The sequence below is a fragment of the Pipistrellus kuhlii genome, unplaced genomic scaffold (assembly GCF_014108245.1).
Source record: "Pipistrellus kuhlii isolate mPipKuh1 unplaced genomic scaffold, mPipKuh1.p scaffold_m20_p_17, whole genome shotgun sequence".
NCBI classification, from domain to species: Eukaryota; Metazoa; Chordata; class Mammalia; order Chiroptera; family Vespertilionidae; genus Pipistrellus; species Pipistrellus kuhlii.
In genome coordinates this window covers 16,626,883-16,645,681 of record NW_023425482.1, presented here as the reverse complement: position 1 = coordinate 16,645,681, position 18,799 = coordinate 16,626,883, and the positions used below count along the sequence as shown (strand labels likewise).

Genomic DNA, 18,799 nt, shown 5'->3' with positions numbered 1-18,799 from the left:
CCACATCGCTTCCATTTATGCTCCACGATTTAGTGTGACACTGTGCTTGGAGGGGCTGCTTTACAGTGGCTCCATCTGGGGACCTACACCCAGATGTGGGGCTTCTGCTGTCTGGAATCTAGCCCTTTTCAGAGATCAGAGCATGGTAAACCCATTTCCATTCCCAAATGTTGGGGTGACAGCCACTGTTGGTACCTGAGATTTTTTAGGTGGCAGACGGTTAGTTCAGTTTTGTTTTGTTTTGTTTTTATTGAGAATTTATTTTAATGTTTTAGAAAAATACACACACAAAAAAAATATTCAAACGCATGGTTTTAGGTCATACGCAAGAATAAAATAAGAATTTAAGATTTTAAGTGAGTTGATCTGAGAAAACTATTTTTTAAAATAAGTGGCTAGAATGTGGCAAAAATCATGATGGTGTGTCACTCCCAGTTTGGGAAACACTGGCATATGCGAAATCAAAGTCGTGAATGAACTTGTGGATTCAGTGGGTATTGAATAAATTACGCTAAGCCATGCTCCCAAGCTGCTGTCTCACAAGCATCTGCAGAAGCCCACTGTGCCCCAAGCCTACCACCTGCGGGAAGTTAAGGGCAAAGGATACCCACCCCACCCATCAGGCCTCAAACCTGGCTTAGGCAATGGGAAGGGGGAGGGGGACGGAAGGCGGGAGTGTAAGAGGAGGAGGCGGGGCCTCGGGGGCGTGGTCAACCACGATGGGCCGGCGTGGGGGCGTGGCTGGGGAGGGGCGGGTCTTTGAGGCGGAAGGCGGAAGCGGCTGCGGAGTCACGTGAGCGGAGTAACATGGCCGCCGCCCCCTGAGCGCGGCAGGTGCGGGAATGGACCTGGTCGCTTGAGTCGCTGGGGACAGGTGTACGGGGGCGGGGTCCAGGCCCAGGTTTCCGAATCGGCGCGCTGCGGCGGAGCGAGGCAGGCGGGCCGGGGCGGCGTGGCCCATGAGCCAGCGCCGGAGGCAGCGCGGAGCCGCAGACTCCCCTGGTCCCCGGCGCAGCCCGGGCAGTCGCGGGCTGAGGAGGAATCGCGGGGCTCCGGGGGGCACCCCGAGTTGCCACCATGAACCCCGAGAAGGACTTCGCGCCGCTCACGCCCAACATCGTGCGCGCCCTCAATGACAAGCTCTACGAGAAGCGGAAGGTGGCGGCGCTGGAGATCGAGAAGTGAGTGCCGCGGGCATCCCGGGTTGGGCGCGGGAGCGGAGGGAGCGGAGGCGGGACCCGCCCTGGCTCCGCCGGCGCCCAGCTCCCTGGGGGGACAGAAAGCTCACGCCTTTCAGCCAGGGTTGCCGCCCCGGGTCTAGCCTTCAGCGCCGTGTTAAAAAGAGCAGGAGATTGGGAGTCCCAGCTTTGCTTCTTCTGACTGACTGACTGACTGTGTGACTTGGGCCAAGTAATTTACCTCCTGGTGCCCAAAAGGCTGGAGTGACATAATGTATGTGCAGCGCTTAAGGCTGCAGTGAGAACGAAGCGGCATGACGGATGCTTAGTGCTTATTAGCACACAGTGCGGGGCACAGGGTCCTCAGGGTCCTCAGGGAGGGAGGTGGGAAGCATAAGAATCTGCTAACGAGTGGACCTGCCTCATTTCTGACTCATTCTGAGAAGTGAAAGGGACAGTTAGGTGTGACCAAGTGGAGAAGTCAGGTTTGAAACCTCAAGATCTCAAGGTTCAAAGGGCCGTTTATGTTGCCTCTGTCATGTCACCAACCTTCCTTGCAAGTGGAAGTAGGAGTAATTTTGATCTTTCTTTGCTTCTGCAATCTTATTATAGGTGTGTGTGACCATGATAGGACAGTATGCTTTATTTCCCAATGTACAAAACAAAATCTTGAACTAGGAATGTTTTATTACAATTTTTCTTCTACTGCTTTACAGTTTTATTTTCTCCCAGTCAGATCTTTGGTCCCTCCCTGGGGTGCCCAGATTGAGAACCACAGCCTTAACTGCTTTGCGTTTTAGTTCCTCTTCAACTAAAGAGCTTGCACTTTGCTAAGAGGACCCTCCCATTCAGCTCTAACATTCAATATGTCCAGAACCACCTAGCTTCTTCTCTCACCAAGAACTAATTTCTTGACTGCTTCTTGATTATACCCTGACTGTCACTAATGCTGGCAACTCTCAATGTTGAGTATTGCTATACTGAGTAAGAGAGCAGAGGTGATGTATAGATATGCCTCCATGTCCGTGGGTTTTATTGGCTGTGAAGATGCATTGACATTTGGTTTTGTCCATCACTCACTCTGCTTCTTGGGAATGTCTGGTTTTATCACTGCTGAAATCATCTGATGAGCCCTTGAATAGAGGCATTTCTCTCGGCACAACCTGTATAAGTGCTTTCATTCTGCAAGCCGTCCTGTAAGGGTTTTGTTTTTAACTGGGTTCAATTTGTATTTGACATTTCTCTTGTTTTGTGGAATTTGGAGAAACCCCAATGGCCTTAACTGGACTAGGACTCCTTCAGAGCAGAAACCCTGTTGTATTTACCCGTGTTTTCCGGCGTATAAGACGACGCCCTAATTTTACAGTTAAAACATAGGTTTAGGCCTATATTCGCTGTATAAGACTACCCCCCACTTCAAAGAAAAGACTTACTTTGCCGTCAAGATCTGCAGGTAATTTTTGTGCAATTTTGGTCTTTTGCTCCCAATTTTCGGTTGACTTTTTTTTTTTTTTCGTTTCAAAAGTCGTCTTATACGCCAGAAAATACGGTATCCTCAGCACTTAGCACAGCGTCTGGTGGTATTTGTCAGTTGGCGTCTAAATGAATGGATGGCCATACATTTTCAGTGGGGAAATAACATTGCAGCCCAAGGGCTTTGCTAGTCAAAAGCGTAGCCCACAGACCGGCGGTATTGGGCTCACCTCGGAGCTTGTTAGAGATTCTCCAGCCTTCCCCCAGACCTGTGAATCAGAAGATGCATTTTCACAAGATCCCTGGGTGATTCAAGTGCATGTGAAAGTTTGAGAAGCACTGGCCTATAAGACCCTGCCGTCAGTTTCTAGCCTTCTTCAGTCATATTTGGGATGAGGAGTGTCCTGTTTGGTAAGTTCTTTAGGCCCCTGGTCGGCAAACTGCAGCTCACAAGCCACATGTGGCTCTTTTGCCCCGTGAGTATGGCCCTTCTACAAAATACCATGGCCTGGGCAAGTCTTTTTTGGAGAAGTGGTGTTAAAAAAAGTTTTAAGTTTAAAAAATGTGGCTCTCAAAAGAAATTTCAATTGTACTGTTGATATTTGGCTCTGTTAACTCATGGGTTTGCTGACCACTGCCTTACACTATAGTAGTCCCTCCTTACCATCGTGGAATACGTTCCAAGATCTCCAGTGGATGCCTGGAGCCGCAGGTTAGTACCGAACTCTCTATATTTTTTTTTCCTATACATACATATGTGTGTTAAAGTTTAATTTATAAATGAGGCTCAGTAAGAAATTAACAATAACTAATAGTAAAATAGAACAATTATAATACCCTGTATAAGGTGATGTGAATTTGCTCTCTCTCAAAATTTCTTATTGTGCTGAACATATCGCTTGTATACACTGGACAAAGGGATGATTCATATCACAGGCGGGACAGCACAGGATTTCACACTACTCAAAACAGCAAACAATTTAAAACTTATGGTTAGCTTATTTCTGGATTTTCCATGGAGTATTTTCAGACCACAGTTGACCACGGGTTACTAAAACTGGGATGTGAAATCGTGGATAAGGGAACCACCATACAGTCACTTCAACATATGAATTGGAGGGGGCCACAAAATTCAGTCCATAACAGTGATTTTTTTTAAGTTTTCACTTGTAGCCCTGGCCGGTTTGGCGCAGTGGATAGAGCATCGGCCTGTGGACTGAAGGGTCCCAGGTTTGATTCCAGTCAAGGGCACATGCCTGGGTTGCGGGCTCGACCCCCCAGTACGGGGCATGCAGGAGGCAGCCGATCAATGATTCTCTCTCATCATTGATGTTTCTATCTCTCTCTTCCTCTCCCTTCCTCTTTGAAATCAATAAAAATATATTTTTTTAAATAAATAAAAAATAAAGTCATCACATGTAAAGAGCTCTTTGCCAGATTTGTGGGGAGGAGGAGAGAGAAGCTTCCTTTTGTTTGACCAAAAATTATTTTGCATGATTGTCCTATTAGCTAGAGAGTGTTATCCCATTTCACAAATTTGGAAACAGACTCCTTGAGGTCAAGAAATCTTGAAGGTTTCACAACTAGAACCCACTTTAAAAACCCAGGTTCATCTGTCTCAAAAGTTTTCCCAACCACAATAAGTAGTTTTCCCCCAAAAAGGGAAGCCAGCTTCCCACGGAGCCTAAGGACGTCAGAAAAGAGCTGAGAGACCCTGTGACGGGAGCCAGCGGGTGAGAGCTAGGGTGGAGTGAGAGGCAGATACAGAGGCAGGCAGGGCCTGGAGGCAGGTGAGAACCCCGGGCTTTATTCTCCCTGCAAGTGGAAGCCGGCAGAGTGTGTTAGGAAGGAGAATGACTGACATTTTCTCGACCTTTCTGGACCAGCGATGGCCAACCCTTGGTCCACAGACCACTGGTGGTCTGTGAGGTCTTAACGGTTAGTGACCACAAGTTTCAGGAAACCTTTGGAGCCGCAGTTGCCAACTGGTGGTCCGTGGACCACTGTTGGTCTATGGGGTCTGAAAGGTTGGGGACCTCTGCCCTGGACACTTATGGGAATGTGAAGAGGGAAACCAGTTAGGAAGCCTGTGCTGAAGGCCAGGTGAGAGACACTGCAGGTGGCCTGGACGAGGGTGGTAGTGACAGTGTAGACAGAGAAGCGGATGCACAGAAGACACACTGGAATACGGAGTTGACAAGACTTGTTGGAGGACTAGGTTGAAAGGGAAACCATCAGGAAAAGGGGGGAATCAAGGATGATTCTTAGGTATCTGGGAGCACTGGGTGTATGGCGACATTTCCTAAGAGGAATCTGAGGGTGACTGGGTTTGGAGTGTGAAGTCAGGAACCTAATGCTCACCTAGGGATAGCAACATCATTCGTTTGTTCACTAATTCATTCATTTGCTCTACACTGATTGACTGCTCTGTTCTTAGCACTGGGACATCAGCTACAAACAAGACTGCCTTTAGGAAGCTTACAGTGTATGCAGAGCAAGATGCTGTGGGTTGAGGGCTGACTGAGTATTATAGATGGAGGAGGCCTGGCTTAGTGTGTATGTGTTGGTAATGTGTGTGTGTGTGTCAGAGATCCCAGTGTGTACACATTCTGACGGCCAAGTCTGAAGATGGGTGAAGCCTCGCCTCCAACCGAATCGCCTTCTTGATGCTGATGGGCTTGGAGGTTGGAAGTGCACCTGCAGGCTATTGTCAGCCTGGGGGGGACAGTGCCCTGCAGCAGGGACACGGAGAAGTCCTCCAGGTGCTCCAGGCCAGGCCACGGGCAGGGCTGTGACTGTGAAGAACAACTTTCTGCAGCGACTAAAAGACATTTTGTCCATTTCTAATGATTTTGTTTTATTATAATAGGTCAGAGGAAGCACTTCTGGTTCTTTCAATTATAGTTCACTAATGAATATTTATCAGGGAATGGGACCTGATGATATTGTTCAAAAGGGGGAAATATATTTCATGTTAAAATTTTCGCACTTGAGCCCTGGCTGTGCGGGTTCAGTTGGTTGGAACATCGTCCCAAACCAAAGGTTTCAGGTTTAATCCCAGGTCAGGGGGAGTACGAGAGGCAACTGATCCATGTTTCTCTCTCCTCCTCCCTCTTTCCTCTCACTCTAAAATCGATTTTTAAAAGCCATATCTTTGGTTGATAATTTTTAAAAAATGTTTTCACACTTGAACATCTCCATGATTGTTTTAACTGCCGCTCTCAGTTTTCCAAAGTCCATCTGCTCCGGTGACAGAGCCAATACTGCATATGGTATTTCCACGAGGGATTGAAATTCTGAAAAAGAGAGGGTGATGGCAGACCTCTCAGACACTAAAAACGCAGAAATGGGTGCTTGGCTCAATGAAGGACCCCTGAACTCTAGAATCTCAAGACCAGGCTGTGTTCCATGATCGGGAGAGCTGTCACCCCCACAGGCTCGCTCTAACGTGCTCCATACAGTTTTCTAAGGGATGCGGCACTTGGGCTAAGATTTTAGAGTGGCTGTTTCAGGTTTTGTGGCTCTCAGTTTCAGGGAATATAGTCTGATCAGTCCTGACAAAAAATTGGTCATACCCAGGCTGTGCTCTCCAGGAGAGTTGAGTGTGGGGAGGAATACCAGCAGGCACTCAGCTCGCTCTGTTGAGGTTGCTTCTTGCTCCGCATAGAGTACTGTGTTGCACAGGGTGGTGGCTGGGCCCCCTCACTGAGGCTGGGGAGATGATGCCCTTCTTGGTAAGCAGCAATGCCAAGTCTCTGATGTTCCTGAACGTTGAGTTCCAAAAGCCCACAGGTGGAGATGCCCAGGCCAGGCCCTTTGTGAACACTGAAGCCCAGGAGTCGGCTTGTGGGATTAGAGCTTCTGAACCATGGTTCTTGCCTGCTGGTGGTGGGCGTGGGGAACAGGGACCCCTGGCACTCTGTGACCAGATAAAGGTTGAACTGTTGAGTTTGACTTGGCTTTTTGGAGCCTACCCCCTCTGTGGGGAGACATACTTATTACCAAGTGGCTTAAGGCGATTTTTGGAGTGTAGTCAGAACTCAACCCACTCAGCTCTGTATTATCGATAGTAGTGGGATTCTCAGCAAGCCTGTTTGATTTGGCCTGGATCACAGGGTGTTTTAAATTGAGAAGTTTCACCCAGCTAGTGTTGTCCAGTGGTTGAGCATCGACCTATCAACCAAGAAGTCACAGTTTGATTCCCGTTCAGGGCACATGCCTGGGTTGCAGGCTCCATCCCTGAAGGAAGCCATGATTCTCTCTCATCCTTGATGTTTCTATCTCTCTTCCTCTCCCTTCCTCACAGAAATCAATTTTTCTTTAAAGTAAATTAAGAAATGTATCCATTGTGGCTCTGTGGTGGCCCACACAGTAGATCTGGGAATCGAAAGTCCTCCCCTTCCCAGCCAGGGCATGGGCTTCCCAGTTTGCTTCGTGTGTGGGCAGATTCACCACACCCTGTCTCACAGCCCTTGGCCTTTTCTCTTGTACCTCCTGCCTGGCCCCTGCAAGCATATGAGTTGGTGAACTCTGGTTTAACCGCCCTGTTCCTCAGTTTCCTCCTCTTAAGTAAATGCACCTTGAAAACATTATGCTAAATGAAAAAAGCTGTCACAAAAGGCCGTGTATTGTATGGTTTTATTTATATGAGATATCTAGAATAGGCCAATCCATAGATAGAGTAGATGAGTAGTTGGTTGCCTAGGGCTTGGGGGAGGGGATTAAGGGGAAATGAGGAGTGACTTGTAATGGGTACAGGGTTTATTTTTAGGATGATAAAAATATTCTAAAATGATGGTAATGGTTGCACAACTTTATGAACATACTAAGAACCGCTCAACTGTACACATTAAAAGAGTGGACTTAGGGTGTGTCAATTATATCTTAGTTTTAAATAATAATAATGCCCATAGTGTTTTGTTACCGTGTGAGGGAAGCACTCATTAAGCGGTCCCAATTGTCACGTGAAATCCAACATGTCTCCTGCTGTCTCTGCCTTGGCTCTCCTTTATAGTTTCCCACTGATTATAGCCAATAAATACCCAGTATTTATTGGCTATAATCAGTATTGTCAGCTAACTCTTGGGCCTTTCCAGAAGGCCTTTGGCCCTTCCTCAGAGGCAGGTGTTCTGCTTTTCCCATTCAATTATTGGAGACTAGTGAGTAAATGGAAGCCAAATTACTTAAACCAGGGGTCTTCAAACTTCTCTCATTATAACACCTGGTGGAGGTGTTAAAACACAGATTCCTGATAGCACTTCTTATAGTTGGGATCCGGGAATCTGTGTTTTAACAACTCCACCAGGTGATTCTCATAATGAGAGAAGTTTGAAGACCCCTGAAAATGATCAGTAGATGGAAGAGATATTTACCTAGATTCTTTTTGGGAAATTGCTGCCTGGGTATGCCATCTGAGAACAGCATGTTACACAGAGAACTGGGATGGATATTGGACCTGCGGGGGGGGGGGGGGGGGGGGGGGAGTAGCCTCAAATCCATGCTGTAACACAGGAATAAACACAACTCTGGAGTTATCTTTTTCTATTATTTTTGGAACCAGGAGCATAGCAGATTCTCAGTCAACATTGAGTGAATGAGCCTGATCTGGTGTGGGGTGTATAAGATCACAGTTTGTTTCTTTAATTCTTATTTTGCACTAATACTGTTACATAAACACTGGATGCCTGGTGTGTGGATTCATGCACTGGTGGAGTCCCTTGGCCTGTCCTGCGCCCTCTCACAATCCCTCAGGGGATGTCAGATAGCCAGTTTTGGCCCCATCTCGCTGGCCCGATCCCCACAGGCCTGATCTAGACAGGAGGTCGCCTGACCTTAGGCGTTGAGCGTCTGTCCCCTGGTGGTCAGTGTGCATCCTAGTGACCAGTTGACCGGTTGTTCAGTTGCTTAGGCTTTTTTGTATATGTAGACTAGAGGCCCGGCACACGGATTCGTGCAAGGGTAGGGTCGCTCTGGGTGGCCTGAAGCCAAAATCCACAGTCCAATGCCGCCTGCAACTCCCACCTGCCATCCCCGCTCATCCTGGCCCCACTGTGGCTGACTGCCAGGGCTCACGCCCAATCAGTCCCGATTGGGAGAGTCTCGTGCTGCCGCAGCAGTGCTCACCAGCCATGAGCCCTGCACCTGGTGCCCTCCCAAGGGGAATGGCCTGGGGGATCGGGCTGAAACCAGATCTCTGACAATCCCCCAGGAGGTCCTCAATTGCAAGAGGGCACAGGCCAGGCTGAGGGACCCCATCAGTGCACCAACAGGTAGGGGAGGGGTCACAGGAGGGCTCCAGGGCATGTCTGGCCAATCTCACTCAGTCCCAATCAGCTGGACCCCAGCAGCAAGCTAACCTACAGGCCAGAGCATCAGCCCACTGGTGGTCAGTGCTCGTCATAGCAACCTTAGCATATCATTAGCTTATTATGCTTTGAATGGTTGTTCAGTTGTTCTGCCGTTTGGTCTATTTGCATATGACCCTTTTATTATATAGGATGTGTGATGCAATGCACAGCTCATTACATGCATTATCTTCTTTAATTCTCCCAAAACAGGCAAAATCATGGAAATTATTAGCCCCACTTTTCGACCAAGGATGTCTCCTCTGAAGGCATAGGAACATGAATGCAGAGGCAAAAACCTCTGCCACATACTGGCTGGGGCGTTTGGACATCACCAAATAAAAAGGAATTGGGGTGAAATGAAATAATCAACACAAAGTGCCTGACTTTGGGAACTCAGATATGTGAGGAAGAGGATAGCATAGCATAGTGGGTATGATTTAGACCTTAGAGTCAGAAAAACCTAGGTTTCATGTCTGCACCTGCCATCTTTTTTTTTTTTAATATATTTTATTGATTTTGTACAGAGAGGAAGGGAGAAAGATAGTTAGAAACATCGATGAGAGAGTCATCGATCAGCTGCCTCTTGCACACCCCCTTCTGGGGATATGCCCACAACCAGTGTACATGCCCTTGACCGGAATCGAACCTGGGACCTTTCATTCCCCAAGCCAACGCTCTATCCATTGAGCCAAACCGGTTTCGGCTGCACCTGCCATCTTTAAGTGGTATAATCCCAAGTGTTTCTGAATGTCTCTGAGCCTCAGTTTCCTCATCTGTAAAGTGGGTATTAGAGTACCGCCTAATTCAGTGGTTGGTTGAAAGTTTAAATTAGGTAATGCACGCGAAGCATCTAGCACATTACTTAGATATAGTATGTGCTCAGCAAATGATTACCTATTTCCTACATTCACAGTAGAAACCCAGTGTTAGGGCTTCGTGTCAAAAGATCTCACCTGTACTCCCTGACCAGTATGGCGAGATGTGTGGGGAAAGCCGCATCTCACTCAGGACCACCGGGCAGCTGAACTGGTTTATGAGATGGGAGAGAGGAGCTGGGCTACAGCTGAAAGGGGATGGGCTTCGTAGGTACATCAAGGGTTCTGATCCTCCAGGACCTCAGGAAAAGGACTCGCTTTCCCAGAGGCAGGGTGTCAGGGGTCCAGTGAGGGGCTGTGGTTGTGTTGCTGAGATGGTGACCCCAGGCTCTCCTTTGGCTGATGATGATCCTGAACGTCTTACCCTGCCTGAGGCTCCTCCTCCTATCAGGGAGCAGGTGGGTGGTGTGGCACTTGGCACTGTGGGGTCGGGGCATGTCACAGGCTTGGGGAAAGGTGTCCTGGGACACCTCTGGCAGTGGAGAATGGAGGCGCTCAACCGCCTCCGTGGGCACTTCGGCAGCCAGCGTTCTCGGCACGAGAGGAAGCAGTCTCTCTCTGACAGATGAAACAGTGACGCCTGCGACTTCCACGCTCACAATGAAGGTCCCAGGCGTTGTGAGTGTGAGAGTCTCTGAGCCAAGTATTAACTTCAAAACGAGTTCGGCTTCAGACCCCCCACCTGTGGCGCGCCACCGGAGATGGAAGAGGAGAGTGTGGTCCTTTGAAGAGAGACTAGGCTGGCCCTTGTTCTGCCGCGCTTTGTAGCTGTGCTCTTCCCTCGCCACGTGCCGGGAAGCGGAGGCCAGGTCCTGCTGCCGCAGCCTCGGAGCCCCTGGAGAGGCCTAGAGCACCTTCACCCTGGGCAATGCGCTTCAGGGCCATGCGCGGGTGCATTTTGGGATCCTCGTAAAGATGACTTGAATTATGCCCTACTTGGTTTGGCTCAGTGGATAGAGCCAGCAGACTGAAGGGTCCTGGTCAGGACCCTTCCCATGCCTAGTCTGTGAGCTCCATCCCAGTAGAGGGCGTGCAGGAGGCAGCCAATCAATGATTCCCGTCATTAATGTTTCTCTATCTCTCTCACTCCCTCATCCATCCTCTCTGAATATATATATATATATATATATATATATATATATATATATATATATTATATTAATATATTATATAATATATATTATATTAATATATATATATATATTTTTTTTAAGATAACTTGAATTATAACACTAAGGGCTCAGGACCATCTGAAAACGATACTGATTGACCTGACAGGTTAGATTTAGCTTAGCAGATCCCCGCCCTGGTGTCTCCAGTGCGGCAGCAGAGCTTTGCTTGTGTTTGCCCTGCAAATGGTGATGAAGTGCAGCCTGCTGGCTGTCACGGATCCATCCCCGGTGGGTGCTTACTGTGTTCAGAGATACAGGAATCCTGGCACTGGTCGAGCCTGACCTAGAACAGGGAAGAGTGCCCTTTCCAGTCGCTCAGGGACCATTTGTGACCTGAAACAAGGAGACAGGTGAGGAGGTGTTTCCAGCATGGCCTGTGCTGCTGCCAGGGCTGGGGGTTTGAATCCCCTGGTGAAACCGCATCCTCACTCCCACCCGCAGTGAGCAGAAACATGGCCCAGCCTGCGTGTGCTGTTGGCAGGCAGAGTTCCCAGCAGGCTGTCAGGGCTGGAGGGGAGGCCAGCTGTCTCAGGGGCCTTGATGATTTTCCCCTGGACTCCTCAAGAACAAGGAGACACAGGTTCTAGATTTTTGTGGAATACATGTCGTCCTCAGCTCTGAGACTATTCATTAATTCCTAAGGCAGTGTGAGATCTCAAATTCAGCCACCTACAATTTAAAAAGTTTGCTGCTGCATTGGCCGGGAATCGAACCCGGGCCTCCCGCGTGGCAGGCGAGAATTCTACCACTGAACCACCAATGCTCCAGCTGTCAGCAGCTGTGTGAGCACCTCCCTTTAATTTCAGTCCTGCCTGGATATATACTGATTCAAACCAAGGCCAGGCTCTAAACCTGCCACATCAGCGCAGCTGGAAGAACAGGAAGCCTATGTGGAGGCAGAGTTGGGAGGGAGGGAGGGAGGGAGGGAAAAGGGAGACGGGGAGAGGGATGCCTTCAGACCTCAGGACAGAAACTAGAGCTCAAGTCCTCAGTAGCAAAAAGCACATTGCAACTTTGGGTGACTTTCTCCCCTCTGATGTCTCTAATGGGTGGGTCCTCCCATTCTGTGTTCACATGTTAGTTGAGCTGTTTTTAGGTTCTCGGGTTTCACCACAGTTTCCTGCTGGAAGCTGGCCAAGGTTGAGGGGGCCCAGCAGGAGTCCCCTCACTGGTGAAGGGCTTGAGGCCTTGGTCCCACAGCCAGCAGTGCCTCTCTGGAGAACCCTAATGCTGTCCACGCACTGGCTGAGCAGGGAAGTGTGGTTAGATTCTCAGCCCTGGGGCTGCTGCAGGCCTGGCAAGGTTGAGGAGGCTGGCTCCTCCAGGGGGATCTCTGTGTGAGGGGGAAACCTGCCAGGGAAAGGCAAAAAGAACAGCACTGCATTGGCCGGGAATCGAACCCGGGCCTCCCGCGTGGCAGGCGAGAATTCTACCACTGAACCACCAATGCTCAGGCTGTGTGGTGATGCATCTTTAGGGCTTTTCTCAAGGGACTGTATCTTATGGAGGCACAGAAGAGGCCTAGCAGATGCTGGCCTCACCTGGCTGGTTCGTCCTGTTTGGAAAGCCAGACTGGTTTATAGAGAACCACCCTTGCTGGGCCTCATCCTGCTTTGGGAGGGGCAGGGGGAACCTATGAAACTGACATTGAGTTTACACCCGGAGGCCCTTGATTTGTCCAAAACCTCTGTACAGTACGACCTTGGGTTATGCTAGAGATCCTTTCCTACGGTGCAACGTAACACGATTTTCTCCATAAGTCGGAACCCACCTGCATAAGCACCTACGTCACTCACATGGAGCACATACACAGCAGTAATGAAGTGAAACAGTAAAAAAAATAAATTAATTAATTAAAAAGAAAGGTAACAATTCCTGGCCTTTACTTGTGGTAAATAAATAATAAAAAAACCATAAAGCACATAATGGACATACATGAAAATGACCAAACTTTTTTTTATAAATAAACGGGAGATGGCGATATAACCTCGAAACGACGTGACATACGTTGAGTCCGACGTAACCCAAGGACTGTCTGTACCTGGATGGACTTGGTGGAATCTCATTCTCGAAAGATCAAAGGAAGAGGCACCTCCCAGGCCATTGCACAGCCCCTTCCTGACATGCCCGGCTCTGCACTCGCGTCCACCAGCTCAGGAACCAGCCAGTTTGTTCACCTGTCCGCACAGTGCCCGGCACAGAATAGTGCCCCATACAGCTTGCTGCATTAAATCTTTATCAAACCCTGCCCAACCCCTCATTGAACAGCGTTTTTGCAGGCCTGGTCACTGCCGCATAGGGTGGCACATTTCTCTTTGGACTGCCCTCATTACTAGCAGGTTCCTGACCCTGAGCAGGAACCACATAGGTTAATTGATACCTTTCGGACTTGATGTTCTTAAAAATTCTTCAAGCAAACTTGCCGTTTATACAACAGGCAAACAGTGTACCTGCCTTGATGGGCACAAAGTGATCAGACAGAGAGTTCAGGCAGCTGCTTGTAAAGTCCCTAATCCCTAGACCGCCCTCATCCACGGTCCCTCCCCGTCCATCTCGGGCTTCTTAATACTCTTTCTGAAGGACATAGTGTCTCGGCCTTTATGTCCACTGGGGTGTGAAAACAGACTGGTCCCCGATGGATCTGAGCCTCCTGTACTCTCCTCCACTCAGGGCAGGGCTGCCTTGGGAGCATCCCCTAGCCCAGTGGTCGGCAAACTCATTCGTCAACAGAACCAAATATCAACAGTACAACAGATTGAAATTTCTTTTGAGAGCTGAAAACCGACTTCTGCACATGGGCCACAAAGTTTCAATCGCACATACGCACCACACGTGGTATTTTGTGGAAGAGCCACACTCAAGGGACCAAAGAGCCACATGTGGCTCTCGAACCTCAGTTTGCTGACCGCTGCCCTAGGGGACCACAGGCGCCATGAGCTCAGACCTCCCTCCTCCCTGTTAGCGTCCCATAGCTCTGCTTCTTCTCCCGTGTGTCATGGGCTTCTCATGCTTTCCTGTAGAAAGTAAAACAGCCCCTCCCTGCTCTTTCCCATGCCTCGGCCATCCTGCAGCCTCTCCCTGCTGACCCTGATGGCTGTGGGGCTCTCCTGTGGGGATTTTCAGTTTCCTTCTGTCAGCCCAGCCTTCCCGGGCGGCCCCCAGAAGCACTGCATCTCAGCACAGATCTGAGCGAGTCACCCCATTGCTGGCAAACTGGCTCCAGCTTGTCGTTTCCTTTAACTGTCTGGTCGCTCCTTCCACACACCAGACTCCTCGTCCTTCCCTAAGCACGCATGTCTTTTCAGAGCTCCTTGCCTCTGCTTCCCTGTCCCTGAGATAGAACACCACGCCTTCCTATCCCTTTACCCAAAAACACCTATCGATCTTCCTAAGATCTGACTCAAATGGCCAGTCAGCCCAAGCAAGTTGGCTCATGACATTTGTCTTGCTTCTGTAGCATCAGTGTGGCTTCTGCAGCCACCCTGCTGCAGTTTGGTGCTTGTCCATGTGTGGATCTTGCCCATTGGACGGGAACCTGGTTCAGCACCATCCCTGGAAATAAAGACTCGGACCCAGAACCTCTGGCCTGCTGGCATGCCCGAAGGGAGGGTTGAGCAAGTATTGAATAAAGATGGTTGACCAACTGATAACGCATTGTAGTTTTTGTTCCCCAACAAGGTGTTCACTTGCATTCTGTCAGATTCCCGGAAGTGAGATAGCGCCACTGTTCCTCATTCTGTTGTACACAAAGGGAAACTGAGACCCAGAATAGGGAACAGCCGTGACCCAGCCAGCGCCTCCCCGTCAGCAGCAGCCCTGGGAAAGGCCTACCCTGGCGTGCCTGCTCCCAACTCCTCTCTCTAAACCGGTCATCTCTCCCCCTCCTGCCAGCCCCGGCCCTGGAGCAGCAGCGGGACAGGCTGATTGCACTGGCCCTGCAGCCCCTCTCCCTCTCTCTCCAGGCTGGTCCGAGAGTTCGTGGCCCAGAACAACACCGTGCAAATCAAGCATGTGATCCAGACCCTGTCTCAGGAGTTTGCCTTGTCTCAGCACCCCCACAGCCGGAAAGGGGGCCTCATCGGCCTGGCCGCCTGCTCCATCGCGCTGGGCAAGGTGGGCCTTTCTCCCGGAGGGACAGACACACCAGCCATGGCCTTGACTCTGACCCGAGACCCTACAGGGCTTTGCAGACCTGTGTTTTATTGCCAGTCTCTCCACACCTAAAGCAGCAAGGTCTTGCAGCCTTATGCCCTGGCCTGGCCCCTGTCCTGGGAGGCCAGCCTGCAAAGAGCCTTTAAGCCTAGCCCCACACAAAGACCTGGGATGTCAAGTGGCACCAGGGACTAGTGGGGAGGGGAAGGGAGATAGAGGCGGGGAGCAGGGATACTGGCTGGCCTTTTTTGACCTGTTTCTCCTCCTCCCCACCCCAGGACTCAGGGCTCTACCTGAAGGAGTTGATTGAGCCGGTGCTGACCTGCTTCAATGACGCAGACAGCAGGCTGCGCTACTACGCCTGTGAGGCCCTCTACAACATCGTCAAGGTGGCCCGGGGCGCCGTGTTGCCCCACTTCAACGTGCTCTTTGACGGGCTGAGCAAGGTGACCGCTCCTCACTCCGGCTGGGCTGAGCTCGCTCCACCCACCTAACCGGACCTTCCAGGACCTCAGTGCTTGGGCCCCTTTCCCAGATGCAGGCCGAGCAGATAAACACAGAGTTGCCAGGGGCACTTGTCTGTTCCATCTAGTGATGTTTTTAATGGGCTTATATTTATATATTTTCCCATTTCCCTATTCATTTACCTTTACTGCAGTTTATGAAAGTACCTGCAGATTGGAGGGGGAACTGATAGTTTGGAAAGCCTAAGCTTCCCTATAGAAGGGGAAGATGGTGCATCCGTGTACAGAGTGTAGTTCCCCTGTGAGGAGAGCGCCAGCCTGTAAGGGCTCGGGGAAGCGCTAAGTTCATGGACTCCCTCCCAGGCACCAAGCTCTGCTGCCGGCTGATGCCATAGTCACTGCTGGAGTATCAGCCTCACAGCTGCCTTGGTCCCCTCCTCCAAGAGTGGAGAGAGGACCCGGCAAGTTAAGATCCAAAACCCTAAGAAAGGCGGACCGGAAGCAGCCTCCTGACCCAGGGGCAGCAGGTGGTGGGACTTCCAGCAGGTCCCAGAAGTCCCTGACAGAGCGGGAAGTCCACCCAACCTCAGTTCACTAGCCAGGACCCATTTTGCCCATCCCACTTCCCCTGCCTTCCTTCGGTTTATTTATTGAATAAGTTTATTCACCCAAAGAGGAACCCGTTCAGTGTTCCGAGCTGCGCCAGGGCCTTGGCCGTGGGTTTTCCATAGAAGTCGTGACCTCTGCCATCTCTCTTCTCTGTGTCTTGTAGTTGGCTGCTGACCCAGACCCCAATGTGAAAAGTGGATCTGAGCTGCTAGACCGCCTTTTAAAGGTATTTGTACTCGGTGCCCACTGTTCTTTCTAGAATCTATTTCTCACATCTGTCTGTACAACTTATAAATTCTGTCACTGGGGCGCGCTTCCTAATTCGTTTAAATTTGTTCATATACATGCAGTAAAGGTCACTCTTTGACATACAGTTCATTGATGTTTATCCTTACCTTGGCTGAGCTTGATGAGTGTGTGGACTTAAGGCACCAGCACAAGCAAAATACAGAACGGCTCTGTCACCCATTTTCCTCTCTGGCTGCCTGACCCTCGGAGCCAGCCCTGGGCGGGGCTTGGGCCAAGCCAGGCCGCCCCTGCCTCTGGCTCACTCAGCAGCTCACGCGCCTTTGGCCCACAGGACATCGTGACGGAGAGCAACAAGTTTGACCTGGTGGGCTTCATCCCCTTGCTGCGGGAGAGGATTTACTCCAACAACCAGTACGCCCGGCAGTTCATCATCTCCTGGGTAAGGGCCGGCCCAGCACCCTCTCCAGCCGGGACGAGCCTCTGGCTTGGTCACATCTGCTCTCTGGACACCTGGCCAGGTTCTGTGGCTGCAGAGGCGCCTCATTATTAATCTCATCGCCAGTGACACCACATAATCTGAACAAACGTTTATTCAGCTTGTCCCTGTGAGGATACAGTTCTTTCCTTTTTCTGAGAAACTCCAGTTTCCCTTTAAAGCCAGTAGGCTACTTCTGACAATCACACCTCTTCTAGATTATCTGTCCCTTCCCATGTACTCCCCGCTCCCCCATGGCATCTGAATTTCCTGGTGGTTACGATACTGTTCCCCTGCACTGTTAACCAAAGCCATAGCTGCTAGCACCTCTCTGCCCACATGTGCAGGGGGCACCCGCAGTGCCAGGAAATGCCGCCTCAGCAGGCCCTTCTCACTGCCCAGGCCCCGAGGGTTGGGGAGGAGGAGGCGGCGATGGCTCTGGGCTGGGGTAACATTCTCTCCTGGTTTCTTCCCCTGGGTCAGATCCTGGTTCTGGAGTCGGTGCCAGACATTAACCTGCTGGATTATTTGCCAGAGATCCTGGATGGACTCTTCCAGATCCTGGGTGACAACGGCAAAGAGATTCGGAAAATGTGAGTGGAGGAAGGAGGCAGGCAGCTGCCACCATCCAGAGCCCCTCAGTGCGCACACGTATCCCACACAGACAGACAGCGGGCAGCAGAACAAGAAGTTCCTGCTCTTCTTCCTGGTTTATGTGCTTCCCAACATGAGGAGCTAAGAGCTCAGCCCCCTGCCTCTGACAAGTTCATCTGACAAGTTCATCTGACACAAGTTCAAAGTGTCGTTCCATCTGGGTGGCTGACCCAGAGCAGAAATGGGCCCTGGCTGCCATATGCTACGTCCCTTCTCTCTCATTGGCAGGTGTGAAGTGGTCCTTGGAGAATTCTTGAAAGAAATTAAGAAGAACCCCTCCAGTGTTAAGTTTGCCGAGATGGCCAACATCCTGGTGATCCACTGCCAGACCACGGGTGAGTGTGTGAAGAACCAGGCCCTGCCACCCCGTCAGACGCTCCTTTCTCTCTCACCGTCTGGGAAAGAGTCCGGGCAGGAGTGGGAACCGGCACAACGCGATCCCGAGCAGTGGAGAGCCGGGTCCTTGTGAGAGAGATGCAGGTTCTCTCAGCACGGAGGCCCTTTCCTTGGCTGGACCCTGGAGGGGTGCACAATCTGGAGGCCCTCTTGGTGGGAAGCCGGCCTTAGCACCGTGCGTTGAAATGCTTGTGGCTAGGATTGTGTTTCCGTTAGCTTCTCTTGAGGATCAAACCTCTGCAAGATGTAATTGCTTGACACAGCAGACTTACTATTGGTCACGAGTCTGCGGTCTGCTGGGTGGTTCTGCGCACCTGGGCGAGGTGTGGCTGGGCTTGGCCACGGACCTGCAGTCAACTGGAGGGGCAACTGCAGCTCCGTGGTCTGGGTGGCCTCACTCGTGTCTGGCAGTTGGCTGGCTGTCTCCTGGGTCCCTGTGTCCTTCCAGCAGGCCAGCCCAGTGCACTCACATAGAAGTGAGCAAGGCCTTTTGAAGCTTAGGCGTAAACCAGGCACATCATCACGTTACCACCTTCTGTTGGCCAAAGTGGAGAAATGGACTCACCCTTGATGAGAGAAGCTGGGCAACCCCATTGTGGAGGGCGCAGACGCAGAGAGTGGGGAGAGAATCGTGGCTGCTCTTACAGCCTGCCACAGGCTGTTGCTCCATTCCAACATGGAACTGGATGTACCCCGGGGGAGGCAGAGATCAAGGGTGAGAGGGTACTGGTGAGGCCACTAGCAGCAAAAGCCCT

At 50.6% G+C, this 18,799-nt stretch overlaps 1 protein-coding gene and 2 non-coding genes across 5 annotated transcripts in view; 1 reads left to right on the top strand and 2 right to left on the bottom strand.

The window, feature by feature from the left end:
• The first annotated feature begins 777 nt into the window (after positions 1-777).
• The window catches only part of VAC14 (VAC14 component of PIKFYVE complex), a 91,116-nt gene continuing 73,094 nt past the window's right edge, over positions 778-18,799 (top strand). The window contains exons 1-7 of one of the 3 annotated variants that reach the window (XR_006741855.1): positions 778-1,181; positions 14,987-15,158; positions 15,476-15,643; positions 16,434-16,496; positions 16,851-16,958; positions 17,478-17,587; positions 17,877-17,983. Coding sequence is in view for 2 of the 3 variants with exons in the window: in XM_036441056.2 (XP_036296949.1) it covers positions 1,078-1,181; positions 14,987-15,158; positions 15,476-15,643; positions 16,434-16,496; positions 16,851-16,958; positions 17,478-17,587; positions 17,877-17,983 (832 nt within the window). In the remaining variant the exon portion in view is untranslated. The remainder of the gene's footprint in view (positions 1,182-14,986; positions 15,159-15,475; positions 15,644-16,433; positions 16,497-16,850; positions 16,959-17,477; positions 17,588-17,876; positions 17,984-18,799) is intronic. The other 2 variants (XM_036441058.2, XM_036441056.2) reach the window with 2 other exon arrangements.
• Positions 11,738-11,808, bottom strand: TRNAG-GCC. The gene has a single exon. It is a non-coding gene; the product is annotated as a tRNA-Gly (tRNA).
• On the bottom strand, positions 12,425-12,495 carry TRNAG-GCC. Its single transcript has one exon. It is a non-coding gene; the product is annotated as a tRNA-Gly (tRNA).